This window comes from Lathamus discolor, chromosome 5 (genome assembly GCF_037157495.1).
Source record: "Lathamus discolor isolate bLatDis1 chromosome 5, bLatDis1.hap1, whole genome shotgun sequence".
Classification (NCBI taxonomy): domain Eukaryota; kingdom Metazoa; phylum Chordata; class Aves; order Psittaciformes; family Psittacidae; genus Lathamus; species Lathamus discolor.
In genome coordinates this window covers 75,701,736-75,716,176 of record NC_088888.1, presented here as the reverse complement: position 1 = coordinate 75,716,176, position 14,441 = coordinate 75,701,736, and the positions used below count along the sequence as shown (strand labels likewise).

The following is a 14,441-nucleotide window of genomic DNA, read 5'->3' as shown; positions in this document are numbered from 1 at the left end:
ATATCCTAATTATCTAATCCTAATATCTAATCTAAATCTACTTTCTTCTAGTTTAAAGGCATTCCCCCTTGTTCTGTCACTATGTGCCCCTGTTGGCCAGCTTCTGAAGGGTACCATCATGATTTGCAGAGAAGTGTAAAGGCTGTAGCCTGGCACTGGGAGGTGTATGAAAACTGCTCATCCAAGGAAAGTCTAAACCTCAAATTAAAGCTGGAGCAAGGAATAAGTAGGTGGTCCCTGGAGAAGTTCTGCAGCTTCTGTCACTCCCCAAAAGGCCACCTGAAACTGAGCAGCACAGTTGGTATCTGCTTGGAATTAACTTCAATTTCTGATACCTAACTGCTTCTCAGTGCAGGTTAAACCCAACAAAGCTTCCAGAGAGAATACCTGGCATAATAAATTGTGCACAGTGTTTACAAAATGCTATCACCACCTGCTGCTGAGCAAAAGCAAATTGGTACTGTATTTATAGTACTTCAGAGGGACATTCTGACAGTTGCCCAGTGATAACCTGGAATTAGTATCCTACATACAAACAGTAATTTGACTTTTTTGGTTTTTATTAAATTTCTGATGTGAACTTCCAGTTTGGTAAGTGCAGGATTCAGTAGCTAAATCACAGGAAATTGGATAATAACTATTCCTACATATTCATAGAGTTGCTGTATGCAAATAAATGGCAGTGATATGTTAAGTTGGTGTTATACTTTGCTTATAGGCTGAACCTTCCTGTGCTTTTCAGCTCCATCAATGGCCCTTTTCTTGACTAGTGGGCCAGCAAAGGGCTAGCAGGTGTGAAGCATGGCTGAGCTGCACTTGCTGCGTCTTTTTTTCATACTCAGTTGGGATGGTGCTGCAACCACAGCTGTTCTCCCAGGGAAAGGTTTGTTGAATAGGTGTAATTTCAACCTTTATTTTTTTAGAGAAGTAATACAGTTCTGAACCTTAGCCAGAACTTACATTACATTTAGCTTTCTCAAAAAGAATTGTAACTAATGGCCAAATGGTTTTAGAGCAAGCACATAGGATGCTGAGGAACCAGGTTTAAATCCTTTGCTGGGTTTGGAGTAAGAGTACTCTGCAGGCAGTTATTAACCAAAAGGAAACTAGTGGATCCAAGATACTGTGCATAACTGGGTTTTATTGAAACTTGCTTTGTATAGAACATGTCTGAGTGAAAATGCAGGAATGGCCTGCTGGTTTATTCTTCAGCCACTTAAATGCTTTAATTCATTAAGTGTTCGTTTCATAAAATTATTTCATTCTTCCTTCACCTGACAAAGAGAATAAATACTGAATGGCTTGTACATTTAAAGAATGCAAAGACTGGGGAAACTTCTTTTGTTTTTTAAGTCCTGTGCCCTTATAAACCACTTACACCTAAACTTCCTGTTTTCAAATGTAATTCTTGCACTACTTCCTAGTATTTAAAGAATGGGATTATACTTAAAGCAAAGCAGAGGCTGTTTAAAACAAGCAGACTATTGTTGAAAGTAGTTCCCAAGAGGAGACTGAAGTGAACTCTGTTACGAAAGAGCATAGTTGTATGGGTTGCAATGTAAATCCTGAGGTGCAGAAAAGGCCTCCTTTTACAGTAAGTACTTACCCACAAGTATGAAGGCTGTAGCTGTGCAAGTTCCTTTTTCTCTTCCCAAATTAAGAAACTGCTTGCTGTTCCCAGTCGGTTAACCTGAGATTTTCATCTGGTACCTTAAATCTTTGTGGCTTTTGTTTTGGGTGCATAACTGCAACTTTTGGAGAAAGGAGAAATATTCATGTGAATGGATGCTGGTGACAGTTAACACCCAGATGAAAGGCATTTATAAAAACGATCAAGGGATAAGGCCACCTTCACTTATACCACATTTGAATTATGTTCTTAGTGTTGCCACTGAATTCCAGGATATAACCTCTCTAAACAGAATGACAGGTTAAAAAGCCAACATTAGTCGTGACACTGGGTGCATGGGGGATCACTCTCCCTACCACGCAACCCAGTAAGAGACACTTTATAGCTTTTATATCTTCATTACATACATATTCATCATAATTCCGTGAAATGACCACCCAATTCTTGTTACTCATGCATATGGTAATTTGGGTAGATCAGGCTGCGGCACAGGGGCTGTAACTTTGAGGAGTGGGCACTGGGGGTTGTGATGGTTCTCTGGGGAGAAATACTTCTACTCATTTTATCCTTTTACGGAAATCTGTTAGTTAAAGACATCAGAATGCATGTTGAGTCTTGCTAGTTAACTACATGTTCTTGTTTGGTCTAATTTGCAACCCTGAGAGGCTCCTCAAATTGTTTTCTTTTGCTGCTGTTTACCTATCTCTCAGGCCTTATCAGCAGGCTGAAGACCTACATTGGTTTGAGAAAAGACATCTGGTCCTCTTGTTGCATGCCTTCCTTATCTTGAGAATCCTTGTAGTCTTGTTCATTTCTAAGCGTCTATAAACAGTGGAATACTGATTTAAGAATCCAAGTAGTCCTGTCTATGTCTAAGTCTCTCTATGCAGTAAACTATATACTAGCTTAATTCAGTATTGGTGTCCTTCTAAAGCATGTGTTAATCCTCTACAGGTATTTTAAGTGTTTGGTTCCTGCTTCCGTTCTTTCACTTTTTCCATCTATCTCCCTTCTATCTCCAAAGTAAGCCCCTCACAGTGCTCTTTACAGAAAAATAATGTGGTGGCCCCCGCTGCACATGGTTGCAGAAGCACTGGCAGCAACACAGTCTGATTCACATTTTCTGCTCTGCCTCTGCATTAGAGCAGAGTCAAAGGCAAATGCAGACATTTTCTGCAGTTTTCAAAAGCAGTTATTTTAAAGCTCACTCTTTTTCCTTTTAGAACTAATAGACACAATGTTTGCCTCAGGGGTAAGGAGAGTGTAATAATCAACTTTGTATAACATGTTAAAGGTAGTTACCTTTTCCCAGAAAATCACCATGAGTTGGTTCACCATGGAGTGAATAGAAAGTGTTTTGATCAGGATAATCCTTCAAAAGGGGTGCTAGGAATTCAATGGTTTTTGCAAGTGGAATTATTGCAAATTTTCCTACTGCTTGGGCTATTTCAGAGCCTCTTCTGAAAACCCACTGTAAATGCATCACCTGTGGTAGATTTAACTTCACAGGGAGTTCCCTTAAGATAATTACATATGTTTGCATAAAAATGTATGGTATACTCTAAGAACCTATTAGGTAAAATTATGTACTCCAGTTTTCCAATTTAAGTATTTGTGAAATGTTCTTCTGTGTAAACAAGTATTAGTTCTCTACCTTTAAAACAAGCAACCCACCCAACCTACAATGTAAAATCAGACGCTGCATGCTCAATAGAGAAGAGAAAGGGAAAGGTAAAACCGTGCACTCTACTACAATATAATGATACACAGTCTCTGAAGCTAAAAGGTGAAGTAAATTGTGTGTATTTGTCATCTAATTCAGTATTTATGCACATTCATACTGTTTTTGCCACTATGTGATTAAAAGAATTGCCCAAGCCCCTTCACAAGCCCCTAGCAAAGGAGGAAGTCAAGTGTGTGTAACCTCCTACTCTGCCCTCTCCTCCAGTGAAGGATGACAAACCAAAATAAATCAACTGGAGATACTGCAGAGCTGGACTGAACTTACTTGGCAGCCTTGGGTATTGTCAAGCAGCAAGGAGAGCACAGAGCTTCCACACAGCCTTTTACCACATATTCTTCAACACATTCAAGAGCTGGAGGGCTGTGCTTTCTCATTTTTGGAAAAGAGGTGAGTAGGTAGCTGTATGAAAGGCTAAGTGTTACAATTCACAGTTATCAGAAGACTTTCTGTTCCAAAACGTCAGGGCAGCACTTGATGCATAGTCCCCTTCCCCACAGAAATTGGATTTGCACAGCTTGTCCTAGTATACAGATCCTGTTCTCCCTTTTTCCAGAACAGGTCTGCCAGATAGACTTCAAAGTATTATGTACTAGGAAATAGTCTTCATCCATTATAACCTATTTGATTTGTTAAATGAACAATTTTGGCATGTATTTCAGAGAACTTGAAATAGAACTGCTTATGTCTCTGCTGCAAGTGCTGTGCTCTTCTGCACACCCTGTTCTCTCTCAAAGCAAATGTCTTTTCTGCAATGTAGGTCACTGAGGCACCCGGCCAGCTGCTCACTTGGTTTCCTAAAGCTTCAAACATGACAATTCAAATTACTGTATGCCAGCTACTTTGCTATAGACAAATGTATTCCAGCTAAATATAAGGCAATGATTCAAAGAAATTAAGATTCTTTTAATCTATCCATTATAATGGGCCCTGGAAGCGCAAAATGAAATAGGATAGCGGAAGAAGAGGAAGAACAAACACAAAACAGTACAGAAGTATATTACTTTGAGACATTGCACTAAATTCCTCACTGGAATACGGTAAAAGCTAATGGCCTGTTCTGTCAGCCTTTGCTCTGTTTCAGGGTATGTTTCAGGCTGCTGGAGAGTCACAAACTCATAACTTTAGCAGAGAAGTCAAAATTTGGACCTTAGTTCTCCAAAAGTACAGCTGCTCAAGACCAGAGGTAGTCTGTTACTGTGCAGAGCACCCACTTCATGGGAAATGCCTGAAAAATAAAGACCATGTAGTGTGTAACTACATAAATACATGTGAGAATGCAGTATAAACCATAGTAGAGCTTACAGTAATGGTCAATAATACTGTCCCTGCTCAATAAAACAGACTAGGAGAGATAACTTAATTTGAAATGTAATTTGTGAGAACATTTGAAGGCAATGTTTGGAGAGAGAATTCCCAGCAACCAGAAATGCTCCCCCTGGGCCTTCCCATTCCAGGCAGTGCCCCAGCTGCAATTAAAAATATCACAAGTCAGGTCACGGACTTTAATACAGTGTTACATCAATGGCAAATTGTACAGGAAGAAAAAAATTGTAAGTTGAAATTACTCAATTTTATGCTTTTCATTTGCAAAACTATCCAAAAATCAAGAACACACAGCATATTTACACATAATTTATATATACAAAGCAGTGTTGTATTTACATAGTTTATGAATACAGACATCTCTGGGGGATGAAACAGCCTCACTAAAAATACTGAAAATACCTGTATATGAAACAACCAAGATTAGATTATGATATTGCTGTCTTTTTTTGCATTTATGTGTGTATTCACTCTCACTTATGTTTATGTATGCATACGCTTGAGAAGACAGAGAAGTCCTTGCACTATTACTGCCAGTGTTTCCACAGTATAATGTGTTACATTATTTTGTCCTTTATGCATGCTCAGTCACATGCTTGTATAAACCAAACATATTTACTGCTGTTCCCTGAAGAAGCACAATCATAAATATATAGTCACAGACCTGAACTATTTCCAGTAGTACAGGGTACAATACATTCTAATACATTCTGAAGAGCAGATTCTAGTTTTTATCTTGTCATTGTCCTAAATAAGGGTAGTTGATTGAGCTACAACCTCAGTATATGTACTGTGGAATTCTTATAAGGACTTGCACTGCTGAGCCTTCAAACTAAGAATTTACTGATGTGTTTGAAAACCTGTTTTTCCAGCCACCAAAAGCCAGCTAACTTGAATTTTCTTTAACTTCACTTAATGCTTCTCCTTCTTTTATCCTTTTTAGCAGTAGGCTGGCCTCTTTGTTCTGTCAAGATCATCTATAAAGTTACTACTGTCTCAGAACCAGAACAGGCCCTTGTAAAATTCATACTCAATACAATCCCTTCTAAAAGGGATACTAATAACTACTCTCACTGTATTTTGTAGGCTTTTTTTCATATTTGTCCCATAACAACTCAGCCAGATCACTCTGCCATCATTCTTACCAGCACAGTTGGAAATATCTGGAGACAAATAATAGTTTGAATCTGAGCATCACCAGCAAGTGCCTGCTCTGCTCCAACCCGCCAACCCTTCACAACGTTGAAAGTGGTATTAAAGATAGATAAGGGAAGGAATGCTTCATGAATTGGAGGGAGAAAAGCAAAGTCTTGTGAAAAGAGAGTTTCATGCCCTAATGAATGAAAAATAGTAACTCTATACACTAAAACCAGAAGCTAAACAGCATATTATATTGCTCATAAAGGAATCATTTAACAAAAGTTAAAAATACTCAGGCGTGTTCTACAGTATCTGAAAAAGCATCAACTGAAATTTTTCAACAGTGGTCAAATTTATGGAATAACCTCAATATTCCTAATATTTTTTAAAAATGCCATGTAACTTTATTGCTAACAAAATATGACATACAATACAACTGGGTGCTGCTCAAGGCAAACCTACCTTTGAACAAGCAAGATTCCAGATAAGGTCAGAATGCAATTCAATTTACAAATGTTACATTAATGATTGTCAGCAATATTTTCTACACATAACTTGGAATATTAAAATTCTACCTCTTTAATCAACTCCTACCTAATCACATCTCCCAACAGCTGTCTTGCATGCTGAATCCACTGTAACTGGGCGCAGGAATAACAACCCCTTGTTTCTGCAGTTCACGTAAAACATCTAATATTGAATCCAATTCCACTCGAAATCTCTCCAGTTCCTGGTTCTTCCGCTGCGCCAGCCTTCGCCACTTCTCCACCTCCTGGGTTTGCCTCACTTGAGCAACATGTTGCGATAGTTGGGCTGCCTGCAAACGAGAAGCAGGTCAGCACTGTGACTTCCTAGTCAACTACTATGCCCCATCCCTGGCAGTGTTCAACGCCAGGCTGGACAGGGCCTTGAGTAACCTGGTCTAGCAGGAGGTGTTCCATGCACATGGAACTAGATGATTTTAAGGTCCTTTCCAACACAGACCATTCTACTCAGCCAGTGCGGCCTATTTGCCAAAATATACCACTTCATTACATTTGATGCACAGTCTCAAAGCCCAGTGCTCACATCATTAAGCGGAAATAATTTGTTCTGTATATTACAAAAATTACCCTGAATTTAAATAGCTGCATTAATGACAGAAGGGTAGAATTCATTAGTGGGTAATGAGCCTCAGGAAAATATAACTTACCCTCCCCAAAGCAGTAATTAAAAGCTTGACTAAGACAAAGCTGGGTGTATAACATAAACCCCCCTATAATCAAAATTAATCTTCTGAGTTGCCATTTAAGTGTGTTAATTAAGAGAACATTCTGCAAGAACATCTGAATGACATCATCTGAGCCACTGCTGTACTTTCTACGAATTATCAGAAAATATTATCAGAAAATATCCTGTAGTCACAAAAGTCTGAAGCTGCTGCAGATAAAAGTCTGAACTTTGACATGAATCCATGGCATAATCCTATTAAATTACCCAAAATAAAAAGTGTCACAAGGTATTAGAATCTTCACACGACTTAACTTTAACAGATTCTTTAAGGAAAGCTCTATCAACTTAAAAACTGTTAATGTGCTTCTAGTTTGATGTTGAGGATAACCTGTTATTTTCTTGTTTAGCAGTTACTTTTTCTACATTGCTCATTTCCTTATCCTTTATCTGGGGGACTCTTGGGTGCCCCATTGCAGATGCGTAAAGATGCAAAACTAGGACAAACAAAACCCAAAGCTTAATACATAACAAGGCTGGTAACACCAGGAAAGATGACATTACATAGCAGAAACTGTATGTAGTACTATTTCTATTTTTATGAAATAGATTACAACACAAGATCTTAGTAAATACTACAGGTCACGTAATTAATTTAATGGAGACAGATCATGGAAGAGGCAGCAGCAGTCACTCTACAGAAATAGTAATACAAAAAGCAAATAAATAGCATAAAAAATAAGTATATTACAGTTACCTTTAGGAGGACAGAATGTGAACAGAAATAATAAAATCAGTGGTGGCACAGTCTGTTCTTAATCCAATGATTTGTTTTTATGCACAGCTCTTTTTAGAAAGTAAATTAAAGTACATAATGTAGGAATGTATGAGAATAAAGCCTTCTAACATGAAGAATTCTGTACATAAAAGTGTATTCCTTCAGATCTGTTTTCAAAACTGTAAAACAAACTCCCCAAACTAAGAACTGCTACAGTTTTGATGATCTCCCTGTCCAACTGACCTTTTTTAAGTTCATTCATTTCAGCAAATCCAAAGGTAAAGCACGTATGAAAGACAATCATACATTTAAGTGATGGAAGTGTTGAGAAAAAAAAATCTGTATCAACCAGAAAACTGTTTCCAGATGATAGATGAAAAACCAGGATGGAGGCTATGATAAAATGAAAAAAATCAATGCAAAAATGTTTTACCCACTCCAGGGATACAAATGTCAGATAAAAGAAACTGTATCACAAAGATCCAAGCTTCAAAATTCAAAATTTTTAACTTTCGGAGGATAAAGGCTTTTTGTTGTTGTTGGCTGGGGTATGAAACAGTAGTCTGCTGCAAGATGTTTCTATACTTTTAATGCAGCTTCTCTGAATGGGACTTCCAGGACTAGAAAACAAAATTACAGTTCCACTGAGGAACATATCATTGCTTAACGAACTGCGTTACAAGCTTTTCAATAGCTAGCTTTCATTGTGTAATTAAAGTATGAAATAGGTGAATGATACAATGGACTTCGAGAGGTCCTGTGGTCCAACCCTCTGCAAAAGCAAAGCCTCCTTAGATCAGCTTCTGAGGAAGTTACACACCTGATAGGTGAGTCATGCACAAGTAATCTTCATTACCACAGCAACAGCATCTACACTCACTTCCATCAACAGGCACAGAAGACAAGACCACGGCTGTATCAATAAGTACTTGCCCCCTGCAGTGTGAGCTAAATAAGCCTGTGCAAGTACCATGCAATTACAGTTAAACTGATAGATTGCTCTTAAGAAGTAAATGCAGAGATAACTCTGCTGTACCTTTTGAATTTCTTGCTGTCGTTCTGCATGCCTGGTCTCTATATGCTTGATTTTCTTTTCCAGGCACAAGAAATGTTTCATTTCAGGACTCTGATTCTCCTTAGCCTCTCTCAGTTCTTCCAACAATTTTGTCACCTACAATTTGAGAGAATTGATGAAAATTATCATTGTGTTAAGCAGTGTATAAAACAGATTCCTTTCAAAGTGTACTTGTGTAGTTTAATCATTCCATTCAAAAGCTGCAGAAAGGAAGACAAAAATCTACTTTATTCAAAAGCTTAAACAGGGGCTTGGGCACTTAGATTAGGATCTTTCATTTGTAAGAAGTGGGCTGAGGATATGAAAATCTAGTCCTTTTTGATGATGCCAATCCTTTTCATAATGTGCCATGAAGTGATTATTCACAGACACTTCTTATGCTTCTACACATACTAAAAAAAAATAATAGAGAATATATGATTAGCTGTTCTTACACAGCCCCTTCTCACAGCCTGGATAAGGATCAAATATAAAATGTAGTAGTGTATTTCTAAGGAATAAATTAAGAAAAAACATGCCACTAACAGACATGATTACAAGCCCCCTTTGGTCTAAAACCTGCCAGGTCAGATCAGCTCTACCAATGACTTACAACTGATTTCATAATCCTCCAGAAATTCAGGTAAGTTTTCCTATAAAGCCTGGTTTATTCTAATTCTTTGCCTATTTTAAGTAACTTGGTATTTCTCCATTTAAGTATTTTCTTTTGTCATTTTCTTAATGTGTATAAGTAAACTAAAGTGGAAGCTTTGAGGTCCTTATCCTTTATTATAAACCTTAGCTCCTCTTACCCAATACATCCCAGAATTGCTAACCCTCTTCAAGCACCCAGCTACACCTGGCTCTCTGCTGCTGAATTCAAGTTCAGATCTTCCTCAGGCCTGAACTTTTCACCCTTGGTCCTCACGCATGCTCTTTAGGAGCTTGGATGAGTCTGGTCTATGTCCAAATGATTTTTGCTGAAACTTAAAATACCTATTTTCCTTATTAGGAGGTTATGTTCTGGTACTGCCTGGTAAGGCATGATAGGTATTTGCTGAGCGATATATCTGTTAAGCAAGCTGTGTAACTTAAGCAATACCTCCTTGTACACAATAGTCCACATCAAAAGGAAGGCTTTACATTGACATTTCTCTGTATAGTGTGGCTATGATTTTTGTAACAAAGGCACTCCGTTCCATTTTCTTACATGCCAGCCCCTTGAACTCAGCCTGTAATATAGGGGTCAGATAGGATGATTATTCTCTTAACCATTACTGGCATTAATAATCTGTAAAGCAGTCACAGAAGAAACAAGTTAACAACATTTGTCTCACTGTACTCTTGACCTGTTTTCCGAGAAGGAAGTATTATATATACTGAGATCATTAGAATGAAACAAGCTCTGTATATAAAGGCAACACCCACCATTAGACTCATAATATGAGCCCAAAGTCTCAGCCTCTATTCTGCAAATACAGAGTTTGTTTAATAGATCCTTTTTCTTTCCCTACAAGCCCTCACTTTTCTAGAGTACTTCACAACAGAGGTGGAATTTTGCATGGGTAATATAAATACTGAATGACTTTAGTGAGATTAATTATATTAAGTATATTAAGTATGTACTAAACAAATACTGATATTTCTCTCATTTCTTCTAAATAAGAGCAGCAAACAAGATGAAATGTCTGGAGTTCTCAATCCCTTAGAGAATAGAATTATTTTTAATAATTATTGCAGCTTAATTAGCATATTAACAAAATGAAGTTAAGATTAGCAATATTCATATATCAAGGACATGGAGAATTAAGCATTGGCACAATGATAAGCCAGGCTATAGCCTCCTTCTGAAGAACTACAAAACCACAGCCAATAGTTTAAACACCTTCAGCTAAAAGACAAGACAGCAATTTTATACATTATTAAGCCAAAAATGAACACATGAAAAAGTATAATTTTTAGATTATATGCTACAAATAGAAGATAAAACCTAGGTAAGTTTCTCATACCTCTCTCAGTGACCTCTCTCAGTGAATTTCAGACAAATTATTACAACTGAACTTCTCCAGAGACCCTGAATTTCACAGATATCAAAGCAGAAAGCCAACCATAACCTGGGCTGCATCAAAAGAAGCATGGCCAACAGGTCAAGGGAGGTGGTTCTCCTCAAGGGAGGTAACTCTCCCCCTCTACTCCACTTTCATTAGACCCCACCTGCACTCAGCTCAACACAAGATGGATGTGGACCTGCTCACTCAAGTCCAGAAGAGGACTATGAAGATGATCTGAGGGCTGGAGCACCTCTCCTATGAAGACAAGCTGAGAGAACTGGGCTTGTTCAGCCTGGAGAAGAGAAGGCTCTGGAGAAACCTTAGAGCAGCCTTTTAGTACCTAAAGAGTGCCTACAAGAAATCTGGAGAGGGACATTTTACAAGGGCATGTGGTGACAGGACAAGGCAGAATGGCTTTAAAATGAAAGAGAGTGAATTTAGATTAGATATTAGGAACAAATTCTTTCCTGTGAGAATGGCGAGGCACTGGCACAGGTTGCCCAGAGAAATTGTGGCTGCCCCATCCCTGGCAGTGTTCAAGGCCAGGTTGGATGGGGGTTTGAGCAACCTGGTCTAGTGGAAGGTGTCCCTGCTCATGGCAGGGGGGTTGGAACCAGATTAAGGTTCCTTCCAGCCTAAAACATACTATGGTTCTATGAGAAAAACAAGAATATAACTAAGTCTGTTGGATGGCAATAGGGGGATGAAAAAAAAGGAAGGCTTCATCTGAATAAAGAATTTGAAAAGAATAATAAAATATCCTTCAAATATAGCAAAAGTCCTGTGGTCTATTTACTACTCATCATAACTCTCAAAGCAAAGGCTATGAATGCCTGGATTAACCTGCTGATCAGTTTTCACACAGATGTCAGATATTTCTAACTAATTAAAAAAAGAAATAATAAAAAAAATATTTCAAAGTTCTATCTTCTGTTCCGTGTTGTTCTCTTGTCCACATTAGAAAAATATATTGCGTTCTCAGGTAAAACTGATGTAGAAGTAACTGACAAAGATATTGTTTCTAAGACTTATTTTACTATACATTATTTGAGGCTTTACAAAGATGAAAGTGAAAACTCTTATTAAGATAGGGTACCCCCAATCCAAATTTAAATATACCTCTTTTTGTAGGAGTTCCTCTCGCATCTGTGAAAGTAAAAGGGCTTCCTGATGTCTCTGTTGGTCACCAATTTGTTCTTGCAGATGTTTTATTAATATCTACAAAAAGATTAAAAAGTTTGTCATTAACATAAATACCTATAATGTGTGAAAACCTGTGCAGGAAAAATACAACAAAAATACAGCCAGTGTTGTAGTACTCCAGGTACAAGCGACGCATGTATCAACCATACTACCTCTAACACATGTGCATTAGTATGTGCATTACTGTGTGGTTTAACAGTTACTGGTCACAATGCTGTTCTATTTGCTCTCAGAATTGTTGCACTTGTTCTCAGAGTTGCATTATATCACACTTCACTTACCATATGTGTTACCTGCAGTGATATTTATCATTCTTCGGGCCTGAGCTAAAATTATAATTCTGTGCTTTGTACCTGTTTATGATATGACAGAATCGCCAGCTGTGAAACTGATCTGATATGTGTACTCAGTATTGCCATCACCTCTGTATTTCGGGAGCCATCTATTGGAAACTGTTAATAATTACACCTTTTGTCTTTCGTCCTTTTGACCAACCTGATCCTTTTGCTATGAACTAGCATGTTGCTGCACATGGTTCAGGTCTTGTTTAAGTTTAAACAACTATTTAAAAATACCACCCAGAGATCTGCCCTGTGGCTGGACAGTCATGAGTGGCAGGGTGTGTGGGATAGTATGGGCAAGTACTCAGGCCAGTGGGCACCTCCAGTGCTTTGGAACTTCACTCCTGAACAAGTGCAGAATCCGGAAAAAATAGCAAAACACTTAGAAAAGGTTTGCTGTCATTCTGACAATAACAGAGGCACAAACTACTGCAACATGCTGGCGCCTATGCCTAGAGAGCCCTGCTCAACACTATCCAGTACCCTCAAGGGGAAAAGAAGGTCTCTGGATCTGATGGTAAAGCAACAGACACTGTGGCTACTGCAACCCTGGCAACAGGGACTGCAGCTGAACCAGAGAACTAACCCATGTCATTATCATGTACTGAAGCACAGTTGTTTCTGGCACAGTTGCCTGTGCTGGGCTGGATGTTCAAAGGGAGGGTGTCCTCTACACATCATGCAACTGAAGCTACATGGAATAAGTGGGTCACATTGATCACACAATAAATTCAAATAGGAAATCCCAGTTGTTCAGGAATCTTGGAAATCATAATGGACTCGTCAAAGGAGAATATTTCAGAATGCCCCCAAAGGAGAAGGCGATGTTTGAATCCGCCAATCAAGCTGGCCCGGCCCAATCAAAACAAATATGTACTGTAGAAGAGGATAAAATTCCTGTAATGCATGTAAAAAAAAAAAAAAAAAAAAAGCAAGGGAAAAAAGCAAGGGAAAAGTCACAAACGCATTTGTGAAATTGCTTTTGCTAGTGGAGCATGGTGCACTTAGTGGGTAATGTGGTAGGATGGAGATGCCTGGTGTATACCTCAAGGGGATTTGACTTTGGCTTAGAATAACAAATGAATTAAACTGTATAATGTTAACTGCTATATTATACTGTATATTATCACTTCTGTGTTGGCTATATGCCCATCACTGCACTGGTTGCGGCCACTAAGATGATGAAGGGACTGAAGTACTTCTCAAGACTGAGACACCCAAGACTGCTTAGCATAGAACAAAGAAGGCTCAGGAGGGGGGTCTCATCAATGTTTACAAATACCTGAAGAGAAGGTGCAAAGCCAACATAGCCAGGCTCTTTCCGGTGGTATCCAGTGACTGGAGAAGCAGCAAAGGGCACTAACTGAAATGCAGCAGAATCTAACCATAAGAGAAATTCTTTACTTGAGCATGACCAAGCACTTGTTTCGGTCTCTAAACTCAGAGATGTTGTGGAATCTCCCTCCTTGAAAATATAAAAAGCCATTTGGACATCGGCCTGAGCAACTGACTCTAAATGGCTCTGCCTGAGCAGGAGATTTAGACAAGACGACTTCCAGAGGTTCCTTCTAACCTCAACCACTCTGTAATTCTGTGAATACAGTGGAACAGGCCCATTTTGAAAATAACAGATCCTACTTCAAAGCAAGTTTATAGTAATAAAGAAAGAAATAACTTTAACAGATATCTATACGTAACAAATACAGCTACTCTATCTCACCTCTTGTGTTGAAATTTTGCTGCTCAGTTCAGCTACTTTAGAAGTAGAATGCTCCTTTGCATGCTGGCAAAGAATCTTCTCCACTTCTCTCTGATGGGAAGCTTTCAGAGATGCAATGTATTCTGCTGTGTCTTCCTGTATCCTGAACAGAGTGAGAGAAAAATAATATGTAGTAAAGCAGCTACAGACAGTTCTTCAAAAAAGTTTCTCACTTGAGCATATAAAATATTAAAAATGTTAAAGGCAGA

The 14,441-nt window shown here is 38.5% G+C and overlaps 1 protein-coding gene across 10 annotated transcripts in view; it reads right to left on the bottom strand.

Annotated features, from left to right (window-relative positions):
* Positions 1-1,049: 1,049 nt before the first annotated feature.
* CEP162 (centrosomal protein 162) overlaps positions 1,050-14,441 on the bottom strand; it is a 50,319-nt gene continuing 36,927 nt past the window's right edge. For 7 of the 10 annotated variants that reach the window (XM_065681308.1, XM_065681313.1, XM_065681316.1 and 4 more), the window contains 4 exons: positions 14,194-14,335; positions 12,049-12,147; positions 8,861-8,995; positions 4,849-6,654 (listed from right to left, as the gene is read on the bottom strand). In XM_065681308.1, the coding sequence (XP_065537380.1) occupies positions 6,436-6,654; positions 8,861-8,995; positions 12,049-12,147; positions 14,194-14,335 (595 nt within the window). In that variant the 3' untranslated portion in view covers positions 4,849-6,435. The other 3 variants (XR_010613190.1, XM_065681309.1, XM_065681311.1) reach the window with 3 other exon arrangements.